The sequence below is a fragment of the Adelges cooleyi genome, unplaced genomic scaffold, assembly GCF_023614345.1.
Source record: "Adelges cooleyi isolate 19-005CV unplaced genomic scaffold, UGA_ACOO_1.1 ACOO_flye_CR_arks_rails_tigmint_CR_PRNA_41, whole genome shotgun sequence".
Lineage (NCBI taxonomy): Eukaryota > Metazoa > Arthropoda > Insecta > Hemiptera > Adelgidae > Adelges > Adelges cooleyi.
In genome coordinates, this window is record NW_026096090.1 from 4,807,968 (window position 1) to 4,833,356 (window position 25,389).

General features: G+C 31.0%; 2 protein-coding genes across 4 annotated transcripts; one reads left to right on the top strand and one right to left on the bottom strand.

Moving 5' to 3' along the window:
• Positions 1 to 573: 573 nt before the first annotated feature.
• Positions 574 to 14,001, bottom strand: LOC126841749 (mutS protein homolog 4-like). 3 transcript variants are annotated; one of them, XM_050578377.1, is made up of 18 exons: positions 13,910 to 14,001; positions 10,251 to 10,333; positions 7,472 to 7,844; positions 6,219 to 6,343; positions 6,005 to 6,153; positions 5,594 to 5,784; positions 5,110 to 5,231; positions 4,682 to 4,905; positions 4,402 to 4,593; positions 4,131 to 4,317; positions 3,901 to 4,043; positions 3,393 to 3,496; positions 3,084 to 3,297; positions 2,888 to 2,989; positions 2,637 to 2,750; positions 2,140 to 2,348; positions 1,674 to 1,851; positions 574 to 829 (listed from the first exon to the last, which is right to left on the bottom strand). In XM_050578377.1, the coding sequence occupies exons 2-18, from the start codon at positions 10,309 to 10,311 to the stop codon at positions 626 to 628; spliced, it is 2,892 nt and encodes a 963-aa protein (XP_050434334.1). In that variant the 5' UTR covers positions 10,312 to 10,333; positions 13,910 to 14,001; the 3' UTR covers positions 574 to 625. The 3 variants fall into 3 exon arrangements, with proteins under 3 accessions (XP_050434334.1, XP_050434336.1, XP_050434337.1); XM_050578379.1 differs by lacking the exon at positions 13,910 to 14,001 and adding an exon at positions 11,579 to 11,641; XM_050578380.1 differs by lacking the exon at positions 13,910 to 14,001 and adding an exon at positions 10,415 to 10,434.
• Positions 10,830 to 23,984, top strand: LOC126841751 (G-protein coupled receptor Mth2-like). Its single transcript, XM_050578382.1, has 6 exons — positions 10,830 to 11,388; positions 16,235 to 16,739; positions 20,899 to 20,977; positions 21,283 to 21,467; positions 22,394 to 22,559; positions 23,371 to 23,984. Exons 1-6 carry the CDS (start codon positions 11,041 to 11,043, stop codon positions 23,714 to 23,716), a joined length of 1,629 nt encoding a protein of 542 aa, XP_050434339.1. The 5' UTR covers positions 10,830 to 11,040; the 3' UTR covers positions 23,717 to 23,984.
• Positions 23,985 to 25,389: the final 1,405 nt, after the last annotated feature.

The following is a 25,389-nucleotide window of genomic DNA, read 5'->3' on the forward strand; positions in this document are numbered from 1 at the left end:
AAACATTCATTATTATACTTAAACATGGTACAATGGGGACGAACGGAACCTGTGTTAATATAAATAATATATAAATTATAATATGTTATACTAAGTAATTGGGGAGCGAGTTATGAATGACAAGGAAGGTTTGTTTAATGAGGCTTACAGGATGGAACAGTAGCATAGCTCTTTTAATAAGGTTAATTATTAATTATTTTTACCCTAAAAGGGAGATTAAGCGTAATCAAAAACCGAAGACTTCAATGGGCTGGACATGCTATGCGAAGCCAGAACCATCTCATAATGATGATCATGTACGAGAACCCAGTGGGTAAGAGACCACTGGGAAGACCACGATTGAGGTGGGAAGATGTGATAAGAAAAGACGTGGAAACACTGAACGGAGGACGGGATTGGAAAACAAGAGCAGTGGATAGGGAAGGCTGGAGGATTGCTATTGCCAAAATGTATTTAATAACAAAGAAATTCTTTATTTATAATATTATAACATATTAATTAACAATATCTTGTGTAAAGTATACACAAAAAAAATACAAATTTTTTTTAAATTAATTTTTCACATTACATTCATAATGAAGAAGTGAAATAAATTAAGTTTTGAATTTTGTTTATATTTTAGACTTCAAATCGTATCCATGATGTCGTTGGACGAATCCGAGCAATTAATCGATACTTGGAAATCTTTCTCCAACTCTTCAATCATTTTTGTTGCAAGATCACTGACTTTATCCGGATTGATGAGTTCATTATCTTTCAATCGCAATAACTCCACCACAAAATCGTCCAATATTCTATTCGCTGCATTAGGAGAAGAATCAGCTAGCGCCTGTTGTTATCAGATACAAAATTTAATAACGATATGTTTTGTTCACGTGCATAGTTTATGTCTATTGATATGTTTGTTACAAGGAGATTTTTTAACCGGATACTTCTATTATATTTCTCCATTGGTTAGATTGAGATTTAGTAAAAGGCACTGAGCATAATACTATTGACTATCCTAATTATTATTTTTAAAATTGAAAATAATTAAAGTAAAAAAAAATATTAGCATCGTCAAATTTGCCAAAAATACCTCATATGACGTGTGGCTTAATTTTTACTAATCGCCAAAACCAATGGAAAAAATGTTTAGTAAAAAATGACTTACACCCTCATTTGTATGCGAATTTTGTAAAAAATTGCGTGGTATTGGTTATTTTTAATATTCAAAATTATCTGTGTAATTTCGAAAAACCTAAATATTTCTCATTTTTACACCTTACGGGGTTTAAATATCATGAAACATACATTTTTGTTTATACTTCTTGATACTTAATTATAACTCAACAGGAAACTGAAGAAACAAACCACACAATACTTGTCACTAGTATAAAGACATAATGAAAAGTAACAATAATAATTCTTCATAATTTTAATTAGCTATAGAAAATTAATTTTATTATTATAAAAATGAGTGATACCGTGGGATGCAGGAGCCACCGAGCTAACACAGACGAGGGTCTACAGGAAAACTCCTTCTTTCTTAATCGGCCTCTGGTGGAAATCAAAATGATTATTTTAGGCTGAGCGTCAATCGCGTGACGCTCTTATCGCAGATAAGGGACAGCTAAAGCCTAAACCAGTATCGCGAACTATATAATCTATTTTAGATTTTTGTACAAACGTACCGATTCGGTGTTGAATAAACATTTTTCGATTTCCGACGCATAGTCGACCAAGTTTTCTGGCATTTTGATATCCCTCGCTAAGGCCAGTCCGTAGTGATCGATGCGCGTTACTCCTGGCTTAAGTTTATGCGTATAGCAAAGTCCGTTATCTGAATCCGACAGCGCTTCCATGTGAAAACTAAAATCGTATTATATATTATTTTAACGTGTAAATCGCATATAATAATATGGCCTCTGGGCGTCAACTTGTTTTTTTATGTGATTACAAATTACAATACAGAACAAGACTAGGTCATGAGATATAATTTTACTTTTGTTTTAATACTCCCCGGATAGCGGACAATAAAATAAAAAACAATGATCTAAAACAATGCACATCATGTGTAACGCCAGCGATCACGTTGCCATAACAATAATAATAATAACTTGAAATTCGAGATAATGAATATGGCGCCAGGTTAATTACTTTTGAACATTGCAGTACAGGTCTTGGAGTTTGGTCAAAAGAATGCTGTGGGTGGCGATAAAAATGAATGCTCGATATTGCATTAGGTGTTCACAAATCGCCCACGCCAAACTGGATCCTTCTTCGGAAGTTGTGGCTCGGCATAGCTCATCAATTATCACTAAGCTATTGTTCGACAGTACAGGTAGAAAACCATTAATTTCTTTTATCTAGAAACACATAGGTAGATACTGCGTGTATAAAACAAAAATACCAATGCCAACCGTTCGCCTATGCCGAGAATTTATAGCTTTAGACATCTCGTAGAAAACGGCTATAAAGATAAGAACTTAACTTGGCCATTTTTCGCTAAAAGAACAAAATACGTACCAATGTCCAATTACCATAAAAGTAATTGCTAGAATCGACGTATGTGGATTTAAAAAAAGGCCAAAAACTCATTGCCGACGAATCGAGTACAGACAAAATTAACATATAATTATTATTATAACACACACCTCTAATACCCAAGTAGAGGCGTTCGATTCGATGCTGTCGCCGAAACCGAGTCTTGTTAGCAATCTATCACACATGCGAAATTGGGCACTTGCAGCTGGCACATAGCAACCGATCTAAATAAAAATAAACGCGCATGCCTAATTACATCCTATGAACACTAATATATTATATTATTAAATTAATATGATAGAACTCAGATATGTGCTAATTTCTATAGACATCATTATTGGTAACATTAAAATTCACAAACTTGAGCTATGATTTGTAGTAGAGCCACCTGTCGTATGTAGATACTTTTTCCGCCCATATTTGGTCCGGTGATAATTGTAAGATTCTTGTCGGTAGAAGCAAACTATCAATACAATTTCAAACCGTGTTATAATGTGTAAGATATAGTATTTCGGTGGACGAAATGTTGTAACAGTGTAATATCCATGTTTACTTACTACGTCGTTTCCGACGGGTACACTGATCAGCTCCAATATTGGATGCTTGCCGTTAACAATATCGATATTTTGGCCAAAAGTTGGTTTGCACAGGCCCGGTTTTTTGCTGAATTTAACAAACGACAAAACCAAGTCTAAATCCGCAATGCCGTTGCACAAGTCGTACACACGGCCGATATACTTCCTAAGCTCTTTTAACATTTCAAATAAAATTCTGTTTAAAAAAAAAAATATATATAATTTAATAATGATGTAAGAACTAAAATTACTAGTCCTGTAATGTTTATAAGTAAACAGTAAACACTTTACTCGTTAGTCAACTTTTCAACTTCGATCAGCGTTTGGTTAATACGATAATTCAGCTCGATCAATTCGTTTGTTGTAAACCTAAGAACACTTTTGGTCCGTTCCACCTACATAATATATTTTAACAAATAACTATTAATTAGTTAATCGCCTTACTGTACTACAAGTAGAAATAGTAATCAGATAGTCATTTCAAAATGAATAAATCAATGTTACTGTTTTAATGTTGAATACGTTTTTGCTATCACCACGAATAACCGCTGTCGTAAATAAGGGTAGAATCATGAGAAACACGGAAAATTAAACGACCAGAAAATATTTGATAGTTAAAAGAATGGTGGTGGATAGACAGGATCTGGGATTGTAATAATGATTGATGCTTGATAGAAACTTTTCGAGTTTTTAAACAAATCGAGTGTTCCTATAAAAACGTTCGAAATCTAAGCAAAACATATTAGTGTCCTGTGTCTCCCTACACGCTCTAAAGAGTACAGTTAAGAAAATAAATTACTTGTTTACATATACTGGGTGGATTTTTGACATCGAAGCGTCCGACGTTCTTCAAATTTAGTTGAACATGGAAACCCCTGTTTGTGGAATTGTTTGGGATCAAACCGTCCGTTTGAAATTGTTCTCCCAACTCGTTGACTTTATCTAAACACAACAAGTAAAAATAACTTTTACCGACGGTTTTGCACATCGTACGTATTGAAATTTAAATACTTAAATGTCACGTCGTACCGTGAAATCGTTTTATTAGTTCCGAATAGTTAGTGCGAGTTATGTCCAAGAGGGGATTTAAATTTGTTTTAATGGCAAAACAACGTTGAAACTGCGACTGTGAATACCCTCGTGATCGCGTAGCTTCTTTGTTTATGGTGGTTTCGACGATTTGAAGCATTTTCGAATAACCGCTGTCAGTAAGCGCCTACCGGTGTGGTGTTAACGAAATAATAACGTTGTTCAGAAATGATTACCATACAACTATTATTGTGATTAGATTGGTGCAAACCTTCCGGATTTGTCGTATGTAATGAGACTTGAACGGTTTCAAAATATCGACCAGTACCGGCAATACGTCCAACGTAGACTTCAGCTGCAACGTGTAATTTCCCTGCAATTTCGACATGTTTAAACTGTCCTTGGGCACTTTGGTGCACAGCCAGTATAGTTTTTCAACGTCCGAAAATTTATCCATGGTGTTCTAAAATTGCCGATTAATTATTTTTATCGCGACCACAATGATAACGTTAAAATAAAGATTTAACTATTTAAGAAACTGTCATAGGTACGTTCAGTAATTTTAAATCGCCTTCTTCGGTGACCATCAACTCTTCTACGGCCGTCTGCCTGTCGTGTATCAGCTGAATGTCGGTGGACGGTTGTAGTATACAAGACCTAAGTCTCCTTCGACCTCCGATAGTACTGCAATAGTTCAACGCGCCGTACAGCGAATTTTTTGGGTTAATCGATGTACTATTCAACACCAGTTCCAGTCTTATCGCCGTGTTTGTATCTGTTGCAATATTTTTATATGTATTTTTTTTAGTTTCTTTAATGAACTGTTGGTAAAACATTGCTTTGCATAATTTGATAAATCGTTTTAAAAAAATTATAATTTACTGATTATCAAGACTTATACACTAAATTCCCCAATCGATAAAAGTATAAAAAATAAAAAATGTATCATTATCATCAATAGTATACTTAGTATAGTTACCAATAAACATTGATTTTTCTACTCCGACGTATTCGAGTTGTAATGTGTTGGAAGAAAAAACCGTTTTGTGATTGAATTCAATATGTTTGAATAACGCTGCTGCAGCAGAGACCGCATAATATCTACATCCAGTCCATCAAAAACGATTAGTAAATATGTACACATTTTATCGACCAAGGTGTACAAAAATAAAGAGCTAAAATGAGACAGAAAGTAGATCTAGCCTTTTCTGTAGCATAAAAAAAAACACAGTCCAAACGAAGTATAGTATAAATGAGAAAAGAAGAAATTAGCAAAGTTGGGTAAAAGCAATTATTAAAATCTGAATACGATTTCATCCCATCAAAGTACCGCATACTACGATTGCGGGTCGATAGAGATGTTTTTTGAGTAAATCGGTCACATTATCGTGTCTTCAGACAATAGGAAAAATTATAAAACTTTCTCAGCTATTGCATCGATGCTAAAAAAATTATTTATTTACTTAGTTAACGTTTGTTCCAATATCGATAAACATTCTGGTAAAACAGCATTTTTCAAATATTTTTTCCCTTGATTTTCACAAAAATGTTTTCGCGACGCCGTTATCATCGTGCTCAATGGGAATTGACTTTTGATTATTTCATAAATGACCGTTCCTTGAACTTGTTCCATAAATGTGTCTGGTACAACAATCTATGGTAATTAATAAACGTCAAATAAATACATGGTTCACCACAACGCAAAATACGCAAAGCAGTATGACATACTCTCCACAATATGTTCTATGAGCAGCATTACAGTTTTTTTAGTTATAAGTTATAAGTTATCAAATCTACTCGCTACGTAGAGAGAAGGAAAGTGCATTCGTTCAATTATTATAAGTATTAGCACATGGAATTTGCAACATGCTCACCTCGGCGGGGTTGAAAATGTTAATCTTTGTAATCGTATTTGCATAATTTTGTGTATCGCTAATTTGGCATAGGGTTAACACTGGTCGTTTTAAATCGATTGATGCTAACCCGACCTCACCCTGCGCTGAACACCTTCCGATGGTTAGGACTAAAATAAAATAAACATTTCGTAGTTTAGTTTTACATAAAAAAAAACCTATACTAATTATCTACCCAGAATCACGCTATTGGTCAAGGTGGTAGTTTTAGTAGTTTCTGATGGTTTCGACGTTGTTGACGTTGACGGTTGTTTAACGTGATTCTCTATGCGTCTGGCTTCTAGATTTTCACTAAAAGTACTACATAAAAAAAAAGATTTTAGTTCTAAGTTGGTAACTAAGAAAAGATTAGTTTAACACATGAAGGGTAAATTCCATCCATCTTTACCCATCATGTAAACCACGATGAATACCCATATATTATTCTTAGTACAATTTTAATTACAGCAACTTATTTGAACTTAGGTTAAGTTACTAATAAACTTGTGATAACATGTTTCAGCTAAAGTTACATTTTCTATCGTTTAATAGAATTATAAAATCGTTAGTTAAGTCTTTATTAGGAATTCTAAAGAACGAATGTCAAAAACAACTCAACCTGTATGTGTCTGTTAAAAAATAAATGTATTAAGCTGAGCATAATTAATCTTACGATAAAAAATAAACCTAAGCAAAAATTAACTCGTTTTTAAACTTAAAATCAATCCACACTAGAAGGGATGGGAACTTTTACTTTTTATTCTTTATGTAAATGCAGTTTTCTTGGTTTGAAAATTTGATTAACGGACTGAAGGATATAACGAGACCTAATTTTGAGTCCGAATTTACATAAAAATAAAAAAAAAATAATACAATTATTTTAGTCGATTTTGATTATAACAATAAACTTTACCTATGTATTTTAGATCTATAAATTCCTGAATTTATAGATCAGGTTCTATCAGGTATCGAAGTGTTTTTTTGGGTGATTAAGAAAAGGTAAACAATATCAGTTATAATAATTCCTAAAGACTTGTAACCTCCCCGAACTCATTATGCTGATTTATTATTGTTGCTTCTAATAATATTGCGCACATAATAGAAAGTCATTTATTACATTATACTTAATGTTGTATGTAAATGGTATGGAATACCATAGTGTTTTTATACATGTTTTAGTTATCGCTTCACCTTGGCAATTTTTAAATTCATATAATCCGTTAATTTGCACACGTACATATAGTATTGTCTGTACGAGAACGTCAATATTATTGTATATACGTATAATATAATATATCTAATGGAAATACATATGTACAATACATTGGAAAAATATATAATATAAAATACATACCGAGTATAATATACTTAATAATTTTAGTAGTTAATGGTTTTTTTTCGGTGACATATGTCACCGGTGAAATATTATTATCGGCCAAAATTGTTCACCTTTGTAACTCATTAGTCGACATTATGGGCGCGATGAGTTGGCGCGGCGTGCTACAGGCCACCAAATTCGCGACTTGCTGGTGAATTTTGTTTTTTGACAATTCCGGATCACTGCTTTTGGCTTTCATCAGTACTTCAAGACAACTACTATTGTTTTTGGCTGCTAGTCGAACAGCGGGAGAGGCTATATCGGTTCTAGTGGCCGGCGTTCCTCTGATAGCCGCAGATCCACTCGTAACCGGCGTCCAATCCGGGCGGAACGGCAAACGTGCGCTGTCGAAGTTAATTGGCCGAGATGGACCCGGAGAGGAAATGGAGGACGTCGATGGGTTGAAGACTTTAGGACGAGGCACTTTGTAACGACCCGTCCTGACTGTAAAAAATATAACGATAGCATTGGTACGTTGATTACCCACAATTTTGTACACCATTTAAAAATGGTTATTTCAAAAATGTTATTATAATTTATAAGTATAGTCACTTAAAATCCAGAGCTTGAAACCGATTGATTTTTGGTTTTGAAATACATTATAGAAATGTTAACGGCTTTGGTCGAGTTACCGGTTTAAATACTTGATAAAATGTGTTTTACCGGATAAGCCCAGTTTAATAGTACAATTTTACTATAGATTAAGGGTTGGTTTTTAAAATTTAATTTAATATTTATTTTTAAAATAGGTTATTCCATCATTGTCGGGTTTGTTTTAGGTTTTAAATTCGTTACACTGTACAACACTGAAAACTAGTTAGGAACAATAATACCTACCCACAAAAATATTTACACACATTTTGTGGGGTTTATTCTCAGAATCAGACTTCGGCTTTAGAGACGATTTAAAAAATAAAACGAGCTAGAGAAATCTAAGGCTAAATTCGGCAAAAAAAATACAGCTATATTTTGATTCTTGTTTCAGTGTTTTCGATTGCTACTATTGGTTTTGGGTTTGGTTTCTCAATTTGAAAAATTGTTAAACAAATTATTGGCTGTAGGTGAGTTGCGGCCCGAAGTGTTGTTTACGATGTCGGAGACCGGTGAATTGCGGTCCGGCAGTTTTCGATGGACGTATGAGTTGCGGCCGCCGTACAACCTTTTTTATCTTGAAACTTTTATCGCCAATTTAGTTATACAGGACAATTTTTTTAAAGAGATCCACTCAATATCTTATAGCCTATAGGATTTAATTAATTTTTTAATTTTAATTTTCGCATTGTTTTTATATTATGTGATCTTGTTACTTTTGAAGTTATTAGAGTGTCAAAGTTAGGACAGATGAATTTTTTTCAACTCAATAATATAAAATAACTAAAATGACAACGACGGAACCGCTCATCGGCAAATAACATGACGAAACTTGACCTTAACTTGACCAAAAAACAAATTTTTGGGAGATAACTCAGCCAACCTCCCCGTGGTGTCTCCTGAGTAACGCTAATAGGCTAACATAAAGTGGTAATTATTATGTGGCTGCAACTCATACGTCTCTCTTCTAAACCCGGGCCGCAACTCATACGTCCCTCTCATAAGCCCAGGCCGCAACTCATACGTCCCTCTCATAAACCTGGGCCGCAACTCGTACTTGATTTAGGGATTGGGCCGTAACTCACCAACACCGAAATTATTATGTTCGATATTTCACTCGGCATTACAATAAGTTTGATAACAGGCTATTCGACAATTTGTATGTACACGCTACGCGGTAATAGTTTTTCGGTCGTCTTTCATTACCTACGGACCGCGGTGGCCGTAGTGCGATAAGATAACGATTACTGTCTAACGGCGAACACCGATCATTTTGTGTGTATTATTATTATTCTATTTTAATACTGACTGTGAATTTCAACGCAGGAATTGGAATTTAGAACATTCACTATGACTATAAAATACATCAAAATTTTCAATTATTTTAAGGAAGGGTTTTAAGAATTTCCCAGGAATCCTGAGATCTAGGGCTCCGGGGCACTGCCCCGCTTTGCCTGATGATAGCTATTAGAGCTACGCCACTGTTCTTAAACAATTTTTTGCTCCACTTGCTTTGAGCAGAAAATTTGGGGCGAGCGTATCAGCGGTCATCAACCATCCGTCGTCCGTCAATTTTGCCCTAAACAGCAACCTATCTGTCTCCTAACGTCTCCGTCATGCGTCCAAGACGTGACGCGACGTAACGTAACGTAACCTATGTGCGCCTGTTCATAAGAATTTATAATAATCAAACCTTTCGGCTCAACGGAAGTTGCGACGTAACGGAACGGAACGTATTTGGTGTGCGCGCTGCTTAAGGTGTTCAACATGAAAAAAATATAGCTCATCATTTAACTAATGTAGTTGGTCAATTCGCGCAACGCCCACTTACGTTTGTTGACATTGAAAACAATTTTAATTATTTTTTGGTGTCAACCAAATCTATTTTCAGTTTTGGGGAAACCCTCAATTTACTTAAATTTTGACTAAATACAAAAATGTTTTTAACATGAACTTATTTTTCAAAATACAAAAAAAATGGCTTAAAGCTACAACCAAGACTTTTCACAAAGCGAACTACCCTCATAAAAATCAACGAGTCATGTATGTTTTATAGAATATAATTTCACAAAAAAATTCAACGTAAAATATACATATTTTTTAATTATAGAAATGATATATTTTGTTTGCCCACTTCTTTGAAATTGAATTTTCAATGACAAATAAATTAGTAAGCTGTACTCATAAGCAAAAAATAGTAACCTATATAATACGATACATATTATATCTATATTTATTTTAGTATACGGTATACCTTACCTATTTGAAAATCATTGTTCGTAGTCTTCACACGATTGCCCGAAGTGTTGCCGATGTTCATTGTGATTGTAATAGGAAAAACGCTAAAAACAAAAATGTTTATAGAACTTTATGATGTATAAATATATATTTTTTAGGTATATAATAATTTATTTTTGAAATACATTTTACTCTTCTTCAGTACCTAATTCTACATTTCTACAATTAACTGTAAAAAAACAATGTGTTTTTTGTAATGAGTTTTAAAATTTCCGTTTGTTTTTGCCTATGGAGAACTGTTATGCAATTATATGGACTAATATTAATTATATTTAATTAGCTGTAAACGTTGAATTTTGTTTCAAAATTATAAATGAAGAAGTACTCATGCAATAGCCAATATTCATAGTTCGGCTTGTAGCGTATAGTTATCACATTTGAGTATTTGACCGGTAAAACGACCTGCCTTCGATAGTGGAGATGATTTCGGTTCGGCTCACGGTAGGCACGTAATATACATATATATATATATATATATATAAACATTTTCAACACGTTTTCGACCTTGCCTTCTGATCAGACATCAGTTATTGTCGAAACGCCACGCGCTTCGCTTGTATACCGGCTTATACGTTTGACAACAGCGCCGATGTTTGTGTGAATTATTTTTAATTATTTTCGGATACATTTTCAAAATATTTTAACTTAAATTCTACCACCCCCTCCCCCAAACTCCAGAACCATCCCCTCCTCTGACACTAGCAATGAACCCTTAAGTATCGTCGAAGCCGTGTTTTTTAACGCCCAAATTATGTGCGGACGGACGACTTTCTTGTTGACTATCGCGTGTTTGAGTGCGGTAGTGACGGCCGATAGCGGCGGCGGCATCAGAAACATGACAGCCGAATGGCCGTGCAAGATGAACAAAACGGTGACGGTATCGCGGGACAACGTGACGATAGTGGACAACGTTTTGTGGACAACGGGACAGCCTTCGAAAGGCTATCCGCCGTCGGCATACCGCGTCGTCTCGGCCGGATACGAATTGTGCGTGTGCGAAGTCGAATCCTGCGTGCGAAAGTGTTGCAAGGAAAACAAGGTATTCGTCGAAAACGTTGGATGCAGCGCCAGAAACGAATCTTTGCATAGAGCTTTCGGGGTGAGTTTTTGTCATTTCATTTAACGGGTCGATTATATTATTATTTTATAAGGAGCACATTAGACGGTTATAAAATAAAAGGGGTTCTAAAAAAATATTGCTAAAATAAATATTAAGATATTAATTTAAATAAAAAGTTAATATTATTTTATTCGACAATTTTATCCAATTTATTAAAATATGTACATACATTTATTTTGAATTAAAATGTTTAAAAAATCTAACTTTCTTAAGGACAAGAAAACTAGTCAGTTTATCGATCACATAATCCACGTTAGGCTGATAACAAAAATCAGTTAGGTTAACCTAATCTAATACACATCCATACAAGTGAAAAATATCTACCATCAAGAAACCAACATCAATAGACAATAACTTAAGTAAAAAAGATAATAGGAGCGAATTATCTACCTCTAATAATACACCATTGCCTCAAGCTCTTAGAGATTATTGTTTCCAAGGTTGAATCAATTCCTGTTTTCTATAATATTGTTTAATGGATTTAGAAGCAATGATTTAGCTAAAAATTCATAACATAATATATAACTAATATAAATTATGGTCTTCTACGTATAGAGTGAAAAAAAAAACGATTTGGTTAATTAGGAGAAACAAATGGACAACATTCATGTGTGAACATTCCTCAATCTTCGTACACCACATTATCATCACATTTTATAAATATTTTTTTCTTGTCCTTATAACTTTTTAATTTTAAAGAATTAAACAAACTATGGTAAATAACTACAGTAAGAGTTATTTTTCTACTGATAATTTGTACCTATAATATCAACTTGATTGTGTTCGGAAAAAATTAAGTAAAAATTAATTTATGCCATAAGATTTAGAAGAACCATGCGGGGTTTTCTATAAATCGATCGATTATTGAAGTAATACAAAAGTTGGATCAGAGTTTTATAGGTTTGTGAATTTTAATTATTATGTTATACGGTACACGTTTTTAAATAAAAATTATTTTTAAATGTTACAACTATTATCAACAATATTGAGACGATACAATGATTATATGAATATTGCCAATGTTATTGATAAATATTTATTTAGAATTTCTTTTTTAATAAAAAAATTTATTTTTTTATTGAAAGAATGGCATTTGACAATTTTGACTACAATGTTTTTAAAGAGCTTTCCTTAAAACAAACTAAAGAAAATAGAAAAAAAGAAACACGAGGATTACATTAGGTGATTTTATATTTATATTTAACAGTTGTGATTTTTTAATTTTTTTTTGGGGGGGGGGATTTTTCTATGTTGGTGTGTAGTCATGTTTCCTTCTTGAACTTGGGTACTTTAGCGGTTAAATCTGTGATATTATCTGGCAGGGAGTAGGTCAAATTGCATAGCTTTTGTTGTTACTCCAGAATGTGTTTTACTGTTAGTGGGAAGTTGCATGTTGGCAGTTGAACATATTAGCGGCTATTCTTTTTCATCGGGTAGTCGGGAATAAAAATATTATTGTAATAAAAAGATATACATTTACATTTTCAATCATTTACTGACATATTTAAATTGTTTTTATCAATGTAAATTGATCAGCGGTATTTAGCCGAGGTGTTGTCATTATAAATTACAGTAGTAATTTTAAATAAATACCAGTTACTTTGAATTCTACTTTCTATTACGCAAATATTATTATTGTAGTATTTAATTTTTCTTTCTATTATATTAAATGATATATATTTTGTTGTGTTATTACTAGTAATTTTTATTGTATAATACTGACATTAATATTCTTGAATACACTAACGTTTCTTCAGTCCTAAGAAGAGTAACACTGTATTTAGTTATTGATAATAATACAATGTAAAAATATTTTACTGTATAACAATGTTGATAGTTAACTTAATCACGAAATGCACTTAACGAACAAAGAACTGTTAACAATTTAAGATATTTTTATTTTTTATTTCATAAAACTGCTAAAACATATATGATCAATATAGTTTCGTGCTTTGTCAATAAATAGTATTCGAACAGTTATTAACAGTAAGTAAACATTTGTCATTATTATTTAGCATTTGACTGATTGATCCTAATTTTAAATATAAATTAAGAATTTAGGAAAGTTCTTAGACGTATTTTGTTATTTTAAAAATTAGCCCTTAATAAGAAAATATTTAGAAAATGATTAACACGCATACAAAAATAGGGCACACCCATTTAAGCCACTCACATACCTAATTAGCAAGAAATCAACCTTTTGTTTCTCAACTTTAAACTTTCGCGACTTACACCACTTTTGCTCTCGGCGGTTCCAATATTTCTGATCTTAGATTATAATACTATTAATAGAAAATATGATCTATTTTAACCATGAGCAAAGTTGTTAAACACAAATAGATAATGCCAATTATACTATATTTTAGAATTTTAGTATGTAATCTGTTTTTTACACAATTCAAAAAAATCTGATACTACGTCTAGTCTGGCCAAATGAGTTTTCATATTACTATTATATAAAATAATTAGCGAAGTATAAATAATCATATTATGTACTTACTTGCGTTGGCAAACGACAGCACTGCTGCGATAGGTGAATGCAGTTCATATAATACACATAAACTATACAGAATTATACACTATGAAAATAACAAGCTGTAACTTGCAATACAATTTATAAATTCTAAGAAATGAAACAAAGGTCGTTATGATGTCGTTCGCAGTCATTGACCTAAAGTCGGGTGGCAATAAGTTCATGGAAAAATATTATTGTATTACCATATTATTAAAATTATTGTAGTAACCCCATATAACCATTTACAGTAACCACCGTTCTTATCAATGTTGGACGTTTTCAAACAATCCTTATCTATTTGTAAAAAAATAAGAAAAAAACCGCTAAAATTTGTTATTTTCTTAAATTTCCTTTGTAATAAGGAGTAAGAGTTCTTTTCCACCCCACTCATCACAAGGAACTGGAATAGGGCAATGAAAATGTGCACCTGAAGCCCGCTCTCTTTAGAAGGGGGGGGGGAACTATTGAAAATAATTAAATGTATCAATGAAGAATATATAACAATACTATAGTTATGTCTCTTTGAACGATGTACACATAATATTTGTTCATAATTAATTAAACTATCAAAATAATATCAACGTTTGTTGTAGTTAATACAAACAATGCAAATTTTAACTTAGAAACAATTTCAATCCCTGTATTGATTAATCACTTATATTCCAAATATGAAGATATTTGGAATTATATTTGAAGTTATTTATCTATCTGTAGTTTATGGTAGGTTTCTAATTTTTATGTTATTTTTAATATGACAAACTTATAATAAAGCTATAACTACTTTTATTTATTCACAAGTATTCTATAACTAATAGTTTTTTTAAAAAGATTTTTAATTTTAGTTTTTTTTTTTAAATTGTACTAGTAAAACAACAATGCAGTACTTTAATTTAATAATTATACCTCATAAAATTTAAAAGTATTAATTTTTTTAGGGCTCTCTGTAGCAGTATTTTAATACATAAGTTATACAGTTGTGAGTTGAATATATAATGGAGAATAAACAGTGTTATTTTGCCTTTTTCTATCTCCTATAATTTCTAAAATATTTAATATTATAAAAATTCGTTGTTTACATTGTCGTCAAATTCTTAAACTTTTTAGAAATTTAAATCAGCGTATTAAAAATTGTTTATGTATGTACATACAAATAGCACACAAACAGTTAGAATAACACGTACGCTATCGAACTAAATGTTAAAGCTTATTTGTTTAGACCAAAGTTTAATTTTTACAATTGACTTTTTTTTTTCGAATCGGGGTGACAGGTCATCTTTTTACAAGTAATTACATTTATAAAAATTATTACATATAAACTATAGATAGTACAACATAATAAAAATTAGTCAAAAAGTCAAACAGGTATATATAAAACAAAATAAAATATGAATAAATAAAATATAATGTACGGAATAGTGTACTAATTAGGTAATAATAGGTGGTACTGAATGTGACGTATGATTTTTGCTTCTAAATTCGTTGCTCCAAAATTCTGCCATCATTATAGCCTTGTTGTTAGCGGCTTGTAAGTCTGTTACGTCACATTTGATGGGGCATTTGTTGCAATTTAACAAGTGCGTCATCGTCAGTGTCAATTGACTGAATATAGTAAGTATTTCAATTTAACCTACACAGCGAATATCTCATAACACTTTAAATTATGTAATATAAAATTATGATTAACTAACCTACATTAGGACAGAATAAATATTTTTTCGAAACAGAAAAAACCCGTCTCAGCTTTGCATAGAAGTTATTAGCTATAGAAACGTATGTGTCATTCTTCTTCTTCTTCATGTTCCTCTTCTATCGAAAGTTGGAAATCATCATGGCTATAGGTATGTTCTTTGTCCTTGGCTGCACTGAATAGTTCTGTAACGTTGTAGCGTTGGTGTTGTATTGGAACCACTCTCTTAGATTTTGCAGCCAGCTCGTTCTAGGTCTTCCCCTGCTCCTCTTCCCGCAAATCTTTCCTTGTATTATGAGCTGCAAGAGCTGATATTTTACACCCTTAAGCATATGTCCAAAATATTGCAAACTTCCTAGATTTTATGTGTCATAACCGGCTATTTATTTTAGTGAGAGTTGTACTGAATTTGTGTATAATGGATAATATGTGTACTATAATCCTTAGGAAAAAAACATGTGTTTCACTTTCTACTTACTCCATACATTTCACCTTATTCTACGTAAAAACTGGTATTTTTTGTACTTTGTTACAGGGGTTTTATTTTCTACTCTTTAAAGTTTACGACACTATAAAGAACTCTACAATGCACATAACGATGTTTATTATATTATGTTTAATAGGTGCCAAAGTTTGTAAATGGATCCGGTTTGGTCGAAGAATATGAAGATAATGCGTTCGTCGTTGTCTATGGAAAAATGAAATGCTCTAATAAGATGTACCAATTGGACCCGCGAAAAAGCTCAAAGGATAATTTTTGGATCTCAGAAAAAGGCTGGCTAATAAATGATGCTGGAAAAACTATCTCATCGCCAGAACAATTCTGCGTAGACAATTTTTCCAATTTAAATTTCGATGTACTCATATTGGTGTGCTTTCAAGCAACTGACACCGCTAATGTAAAGGAAGAATGGACCACTATGAAAAAGTTTTACACTATATTAATGATACTGTCGTTGCCGTTTTTATTGGCTACATTTCTTGTGTACGCTCTGGTCAAGGAATTAAGAAATTTGCACGGAAAGTCTCTTATGTGTCATATAGTAGCACTATTTGTTGCATACGCGGGCCTATGTATAGTTCAGATTAAAACGAACGAAATGGATCATGATTTGTGCATCGTATTAGGTAAGACAATTATGTAATTTTATAGTTCGCTTAATAATATATCTAAAATATTCTATCAAACGGTCATAGTATGAAATCTTAGTAAATTAAATACTGATTGATGGACACTCAAAAAACTAACAACCATTTAAAAATGATTATGTTTACAAATACAAAAACACTGTATTACACAACAGGTCTCGGTTATCAATATCGAAGAGAAAATGATTATTATTTTATACATTACTAAATAAAACAATAAAATATAAAGATTTAAAAAGTATCAGAATTATATCAATGACACACTAGTCCTTTATTTTAAATCACTAAACTATTAGTACCTAACGTTGGAATATTTACTTATGTGACACACCACATTACAAATAGTTGGAACCATAATGATGTTATGATGATGTTAATAATAATAATAATATGATGGAATAATGGAAATGTGTTGTCAAAGAAAAAAATGTTAGTATATAGGGTGGCCCAGGAAGATTTGACAAATGAAATAACTTTTGTTCTAGTGAATATTTTTAACATTTTTTAAAAAAATAATTTATACTCATTTGCGCTATAAGCACTATATATTTTATTGCACTTAACTATTTTGCTTTTTTAAATTATTTTTAATTTTTTTTATTACCTTTTTATTTAAAAATTCAAGATAGCCATTTTGTTAAGAATAATTTGCTGAAAATTTTAACTGCTCGATAACCAGATTTGGACAATTACTTTTTAAGTTACTAAAGTTTAAAGGGTAGGATGGGAGGTGAAGTGCGGTAGAGAAATGCGCGCAGATAAAAATAGCTCTACGCGTTAAGTGCATTAAGAACCGTGGTGCTTATAGCGCAATTGAGTATAAATTATTTTTAAAAGAAATATCTTAAAAATATTCACTAGAACAAAAGTTATTTAATTTGTCAAATCTTCCCGGGCCACCCTGTATATAGTTATAAAGTTAGTCTGATAGGTAATTAAGTATTTTGTAAGCAAATAGGAAACAGATAATTTCATTTTTTAAACAAATTTGGTAGTTATTTCATCCATTTATCAAAAGTTTAAAATGCGTTGTATTTTTAAGTTATTTATATGTTTTTCGGTTTATAAGGAAACTTGGCCATTTTTTTAACCTTTAGTTTTTGAAGTGCAATAAATAGGTGTACACTTTCTGATCTACAAATACCTATATATATATATGTATAATAAAATTATCTGTTTCCTATTTGTTTACAATAACTCTATTAAAAATATAATTTCTAGTAATAATATTCAATGGTATAGCTATTTACACCAACCAAGTCTGCCTGTACGTATTTTCTAGTTTTAAAATATATAGTAATGTTTTACTATAATATGATTCTTTACGTACGGTGCAGAATGATAATGACTCAAAGGTGTGGTTTTTTTCCAATGTCATTAAAAGTATTTAGTGTATGAACCGAGGTGATACTTTGGACTGTTCCAGCCACACGCCATAATTTTACATTTGTGGTAAAAAAAAAATTACTCAATGTTTTCAAACTGGTGTTTACTATTTTTCGTTCCTTGAATGGACTCTTTAGCCACTCCGTTCGATGATTATCGCGATTACATATAATTTACAATTTCATCCATACCATTAAACAGTAATAAGTAGGTAGTTTGTATAATATCAACAAATATAAATATTAAATAATGTACTTTTACTTTCCGAACGTTTTCCTTGAAAAAATCCCAATATTCGTACAACTAATCGAAAAAAATAACCATGGTAGAATATTAACATATCAGATGAACAGCTGAGTGGAAAAGGTTAATATTTCTCAACACCCAACTTTTGGAAAAAACATTTTATTTCTTATATAATTTTTATAGTAATTACATAATTCCTGCTATGATTTAAAAATTAAGTTTCAATGGAATATTATCCTTTATAGTTTATACGTTCATATTATAAGACATGAGTCTATTTCAGCTACAAAATGACTGTCTAAGTTTATTTTTCATATTTTTGGAATTTTATTTCTTTTCCACTCGGTTGTTCAAATGCAATCGATACATTATACGTCACATGTATAATATAGATTATACAGGGTGACCACGAAAACACTTTACATTTTCAAAAAGGCAAAATAATATTCATTTATCAAAAAAACAATTTTTTAACTTATGTAACATGTTTGGTGGGTGTATGCCATTTATTTTACGTCAATTTTCGAAAAAAAAAAATTTATTTAACTTGATATTATGTAATATTATGTTTGTGGTTTTAAGCCATTTACTTCAAGTAGCAAAAATGAGGTCAGGAAGGCGATGTCCTCTGTATAACCTCATTTATAAGCTCAGATACACAATTCTACTTTATTAAATAGATAATTGTATAGTTGGAAATATGAAACTTATGCTGGGTTGCATAATGAACTAATACATTTAATTGTCATTCAAATTTAATAGACTAATCACGGGCCACTAAAAATCAGGTATAGTATCATTAAACGTTTAGTGGACGTTTATGCAAATCGGCATTAGTCTTGTTAAAAAAACTAGCTAATATTAGAACACTTAATTAGACTATATTATTTTTGACACGGTCAAATACTCCTTTTTCCAAGTCTGGGGCAATGTTTCTGCGCAGTATTATCTAGCAATCAAGCATGTTTATTTAGTCATGATTAAAATATGTATGTATGTTTGGTAAACGGTTAATTATAAAGTAAAATAGACAATACCCAAAATGTCACGCAGACGGCAGAAAGCGATAGTGGTTAGTATACGATTAATCGCGTGACCGTCACTTGGCGTCCATTGTCTCGCCCACACAAGGCGCGTTAAACGTACAGAGCAGCATTTTTTAAAAACATTTTTATTTTCGTCGCAGTATTTCCGTCGAACGAAGTCAAACAGCAAGATTTGCAGAATCGAATTTCGGATCTTGTGTGGTCATCGTCTAATAACAAAACGATAAATAACATAGATCGCAATCACAACACATCACGATCGTGATTCATTTAACACTAAAAGCACTAAAGCATATCAGGAATAGTACAAACAAATTTAAAGTGGTGGACAGATGGTTTTGCTTTAAAAGAGAAAGAAACAATGCCACTCATACATTTAAATTAACTATAACAAATGTAAAAGTATTTCTCGGGACGAATGAAGTATGCGAATGCCAAAATTCATACTGGTAGGTGATATTTAAATAGCGGTAGGAAACAAGCGATACTATCGAGTATAGTCGCGACAGTTAGATGATGACTGTTTTTCTGAAGATAGGCATTGCAATGGGTTCGAAATGTTCGCTAACAAATGACAAACAGTTAATTTTACAGCCTGAGAACGATTTGTGAAGTATGAATAATTAATGCACCGAAACCGTTTACATTTTCAACTTACGTACAAATTTGTGCTCTGGTTCGTAACATACTATATTTGTTCTCTAGACTTTATCAACTTGTATACAAAATGCGTGGGGAATTTCTGGGAAAAACCAAATTTAAGTGGGGCTTATACCTCACTACATCCAAGTTTTTCACCATCCCGAGTAGGCCAACTTTTATTTACTTTACAAAAAACTGCTCCTATATATTACTCTGAAGGTCAAAGGAGTCCAAGGCATTATTTCTAAGCGAATAGTAAAAAAGTCAAATTTATATCAAGGGCGGAAGAGCTCTATCGATTACCTTTTTCCCCACTGGTCACGTATAAAAAAATTGTTCAAAGAGGAATTGGAGGAAAAAAGATTTAAAATCCTAGAGTAAAAAATGAGAAAATTGGCAATTTTCCTACCATATTGCCTTTAAAAATTAAGCCGAAGTCAAGCCTCGAGTATTATTATTCATTTTGGAAGAACATTTTGGTTAAATCATAATATTATATTAAAGCATAACAAAATATATTATATACATACATTGATGGTTTTTTTTTATCAAAAAAAATGTAAAATGTATATCAGCTGTATTATATTTTATTTAAAATGTTTGCTTTTAATATGTTTTAGCTTCAATGTTTAAATTGTAATAGTATTAAGGAGCTTATGAAAAACTACATTTAGTACTGGTTAAAAATGTACCTCTTTTTATGAACTGTAACAATTGTACTTAGACGTCATTTAATAGTTATTAACTTGTTGTATATGTATTATTATGTATATACATATATATAATTGCATTAATTGTGTATTTTTTATATTTTTTAGCATATATTATTCAAATTTCTTTTTTGGCCAGTTTCTTCTGGTTAAATGTCATGTGTTTTGATTTATGGTGGACGTTCAGGTAAATCGATAATCGTCTTTTAATTAATGATATATCACCACCCCCCTCCCCCCAAAGCCTTAATTTATATAAATATATTATTAATAATCTATTAGATAAATATTAACTACAAGTTAACGTAGAAGATTTATACGAAATGTCACAAAAAAAAGAACATTTTAATATGATATTAGGTTAAGGATTATATTCTTATAATAAAAAATAAATTTTGAAACCTCTTATTTTGTATAAATTTATATGTTTTTTCTTTATAAAATGGAAATGTATGTGCTCCGATGTTTAACGGCTTATATTTATGATTTTAGCGGATATAGACCTCTGAAGGGAAATACTCACAGACAAGAAGCTAAAAAGTTTGTTATATATTCTATATATGCCTGGGGATGCACTATTATTATATTGATCATAACTTTATACATGGATTTATCGCCAAACGAAACACCAAATGCAATCCGGCCAGAATTCGGAAAAGACCGTTGTTGGTTTTATTGTGAGTACAACAACAGTCAATATTATAAAATGTATAATATTTATATATTATAATTTATAGTATTATATTTTATAACATAAATGAATAATTAATATATATAATTATTAATATATATAGTTAATAACTATATATATTCTGATATTCATCAAGTTATAATAAATAAAATATAAATAATAACGAAAGTATCTGCAAAACTGCTAATTTATATAGTATTTATTATATTTTTTCCTTTTGACTTGTGTGAATTATTTTTTCAAAAGCTTTCGAACTACGCAGACTACTTTTACGTGTATTTTGAGGTACTGAGTATGTTGTATTCTATATTATTGTACAATGTACATACCAAAATAAATGTTATTTTATGAAACTGCAAACAGTTATTCATTTTGGCATTAGTAGATGTAGTATGATTAAAATTAAAAAAATAGCAATACACTTATTCTATAATAGGCAATAGCAAACAAAAGTACGATTATATTTAAGACATTGTTATCAATAAGATTTTTTTTCAACGACGATTCTGTGTAAATATGATTGTTTTATAAGTACATCAAATATGAATAATTTTAACTGTGTTGTGTACAATTAGGGCTAACAAATACTTTTCTTTGAAATATTATATAAGACCAATGCGACGAATACCAATGTTGTTGTAGCAATTTGTTGTCATTTCATGCTTTCCGAGTTGGATATGGCGGTAATCATTAAAATAAAAACTTTTATTATTTTCTTGTGGGGAAACATTATAGTGAAGAACAACCCAAAATCCGTTTAATTACACTTTAACATTTACCAAGAAGCAAGATTAAGTGTAGAAGTTTAATTAACGTTTTTTGACACACAACACAACTAATTTAATTAAAACCCATATTACTGCCATAAGTCATTACATATTATATTTTTTATAAAAATTATTACCGTTTCAGCAAAAGCCGCAAAATATTTCTACTTTTATGGACCAATTGGCGTATTATTGTTGAGTAATTTACTGATGTTTATTTATACTACAGTTAAAATAGTCAAACATATGAAAGACGCTAAAGTACTCATCGGGTCAAAGAGCAAGAAAAACATTGATCATGAAACACAAAGGTATCATAATTAATTTATTTTATTTAAAATATATTACGTAAGTGTGTTATTTATGTATGTTAGATAATAACAGAACTAGTTACCCCGTGCGAATACTTCGAACACGAAAACGGTTAGGTTATAATAAAACTATTTAACTAATTGTTAATAAATTGTATTTAAAGATTAGATGCAAAGATTTATTTATTTTTATATTTGTGTTACGTGTTGACTCACAATATCTTTTAAACTGTCTAACAGATTCCTCTATATGTAGCAAGTTTATAAATCAAAAATCGTACCTAAAAGTTACTTTATTGGGTCAAAAATTAAAAAAGGTCACAGTGGTCACACCTTCCCATTCAAAATCGAGAAAAACACCCAAAAAAATGACACATTTTTCAATTTAAAATTACGGCGTGCTATTAATATTTTTTAAAATAGTCAAATTAGTATAAACCCTTTCCCCTAGAAGTGGTAGACACTAATTCTTCATTTCTCTTTTTCGAGCATTATTACAATAATCAATGTCATCTAATGTTATTATTTATTAATCTAATTATTCCTTACTCTGATAAAAATTAAACATATTATATGTATAAATATAATACACTAGCTGGGAGCAAATTAGCCCCTCCCCTCCTAAATTGTCTATTGATTTCTGTATTGATGTTTAAATTTAATCTAAGAATTATTAAATTAGTATGTAACCAAAATATAACATAATGTTTATAATTAATGATATACATAATAGTATATCTTGGGCGATTGTTAAATGGTAATACACAAACAGCTGCAGACGTTAGTTAAATGTATGCGTGATGTGTTGCAGATTTTTGTTGTATTTAAAATTGTTCATTGTGATGGGAATAAGTTGGCTCACGGAAATATTAGCGTTTGAGTTCAAGGATTACCAATATATATGGAATTACACGGACATTGTAAACAGCCTACAAGGAGTACTGATATTTTGTATTTTTGTGTGTAAAAAACGAGTCTTGAAGTTAATGAAAAAAAAATGTTGCCTAAAATCTACACAATCGACAAGTGTAACATCGACTAGGACATTTAATAGTACATTATCCAAGTCGAGCTGTACAACTAAGGACTCGATCAAAATGAACAATATCAATAAACAGACTTCTACAAGTGAGTCGGTTTCAGATTTCAAGGCTTAACAATTGGGTGTGCGGTGTGCCCTTATTATACCAAAAGCATGTTTTAACTAGAAAATTCATCAGTAAACAATTTAAATTGTAAATACACTTCTCGATTACAACCCTAAAAACGTTGTGAGATACTTTTTTTTTCTCGTCTTACTATATGTATTATATTTTATTTATTTATACATGTATAAAATTTTAAACATACAATGGACCTAACTACAAGTATTTTTTAATTTAAGTTCACGACATTATGTGATTTTTGACTAGGTTTTAATTCTAGTTATAAGTCATTTATTATATTTTAAAATAATTTTAGTAGGATGTATATTTTTTATAAAGTATAAATATTATTATTTTTAGAATATCTTAAGTTAATTTTGCGATTGTATTTCTGCTCGATATACAATCATATAAAAATTTCTACTTTCCGTTATGATTATTCAATTTAATTTAAAATGTATTTACTCGAATTAAGTAATATTATATGTATATGCATCATGTATATAATTGTGAGAAATAAATCATTCTTAAACTTTTGTATTAAAGTGATAATTTATAATGTATGTACAACACCTTTTTAGAGTTGTTTTAACAATTGTTTAAGTTTAACTGAAATGTGCATTGGGCAGGCTATGTGTGGAGAAAACCAGAAGTTTTGCTAAAGGTAATTTCACAAGAGAAAGAAAATGTAAGAGTGAAAATACCATTAGGAAGACCGCGACTGCGCTGAGGAGGCTGTGCGAAATTTCATACGGTTACTTGCTGATTGCTTTATTGTACTAGCGTAGAATCGGAATGGATGAAAACAGTTATGTTTTGATGTTTGATCCAAAATGCAGTAACAAAGAAAAAACAATTGTATTTGCTATAAAAAGTTCAAATAAAAATTTAATTGTATTTATTATTTAAACGATTCCCAGGTTTGAGATAAAATCGACATTCCACGTGTTCTATTTAAACTAACCTATTAACGACCGGTGGTCCCTTTTGGGACTCAAAAATTAAAAAAAATAGTTACGGGCGTTAATAGGATAGTACACATTTCCCGTGCGAGAGTCATACCTCCTCGAAATTTTACCATTTTAAATTAAACAAAAGCGTCCGAAAAGGCCATTTCTTCCTTTTTTTGAGCCCTGGATCCAGTGTTTTTTATGTCCTGAAAAATTATGATCCATGGATACAAGATCTTTAAGAAATGACTAATTCAAATAGGCTAGTGTTCGATTTACTAAATTATAACTATGTCATATGTCCAAATTTGGAAAAGCATAAGGGCCATCTCAAAAAATCGTAGACTTTTATCTTAGAATTTTTTGTTGATTTGATTTTTGGAGGTGACTCGATGCGAATGATTTTCACCAACTTAAGCTTGTATTGTTTATGAATTTTTCAAGATATGTCATCATTTGGGGGACAGAGGAGGTTTTATAGTACAACAGGAGGGATATAATCTTGATCCTTAGAGTACCAATCGGCAATCACTTGTGATTTCTATTAGACAAAGGTATATTATTATATTGTACAAATAAACTATAACTACATTATTTCAGGCTAATATTTCCATAATAATTACCGTGTGTGTATACCATATCAGAAAAACAGGTAAAAAAACCAAAGTTAGACGCAATTTTTGTCTTATTTCGGTCATTTTTTTGCATTCTATTTAGAGTTGAAAATTAAATGAG

Coding starts and splice junctions, on each gene's coding strand:
- LOC126841749 (XM_050578377.1), bottom strand. CDS start 10,311: ATGAACATCGGCAACACTTCGGGCAATCGTGTGAAGACTACGAACAAT. Junction 5,785..6,004: donor ACATTTTCAACCCCGCCGAG/GTGAGCATGTTG, acceptor TAATTACCATAG/ATTGTTGTACCAGACACATT. Junction 4,594..4,681: donor GCGATTTAAAATTACTGAAC/GTACCTATGACA, acceptor CGGCAATTTTAG/AACACCATGGATAAATTTTC.
- LOC126841751 (XM_050578382.1), top strand. CDS start 11,041: ATGTGCGGACGGACGACTTTCTTGTTGACTATCGCGTGTTTGAGTGCG. Junction 11,389..16,234: donor CTTTGCATAGAGCTTTCGGG/GTGAGTTTTTGT, acceptor TATGTTTAATAG/GTGCCAAAGTTTGTAAATGG. Junction 21,468..22,393: donor AGACCGTTGTTGGTTTTATT/GTGAGTACAACA, acceptor TTACCGTTTCAG/CAAAAGCCGCAAAATATTTC.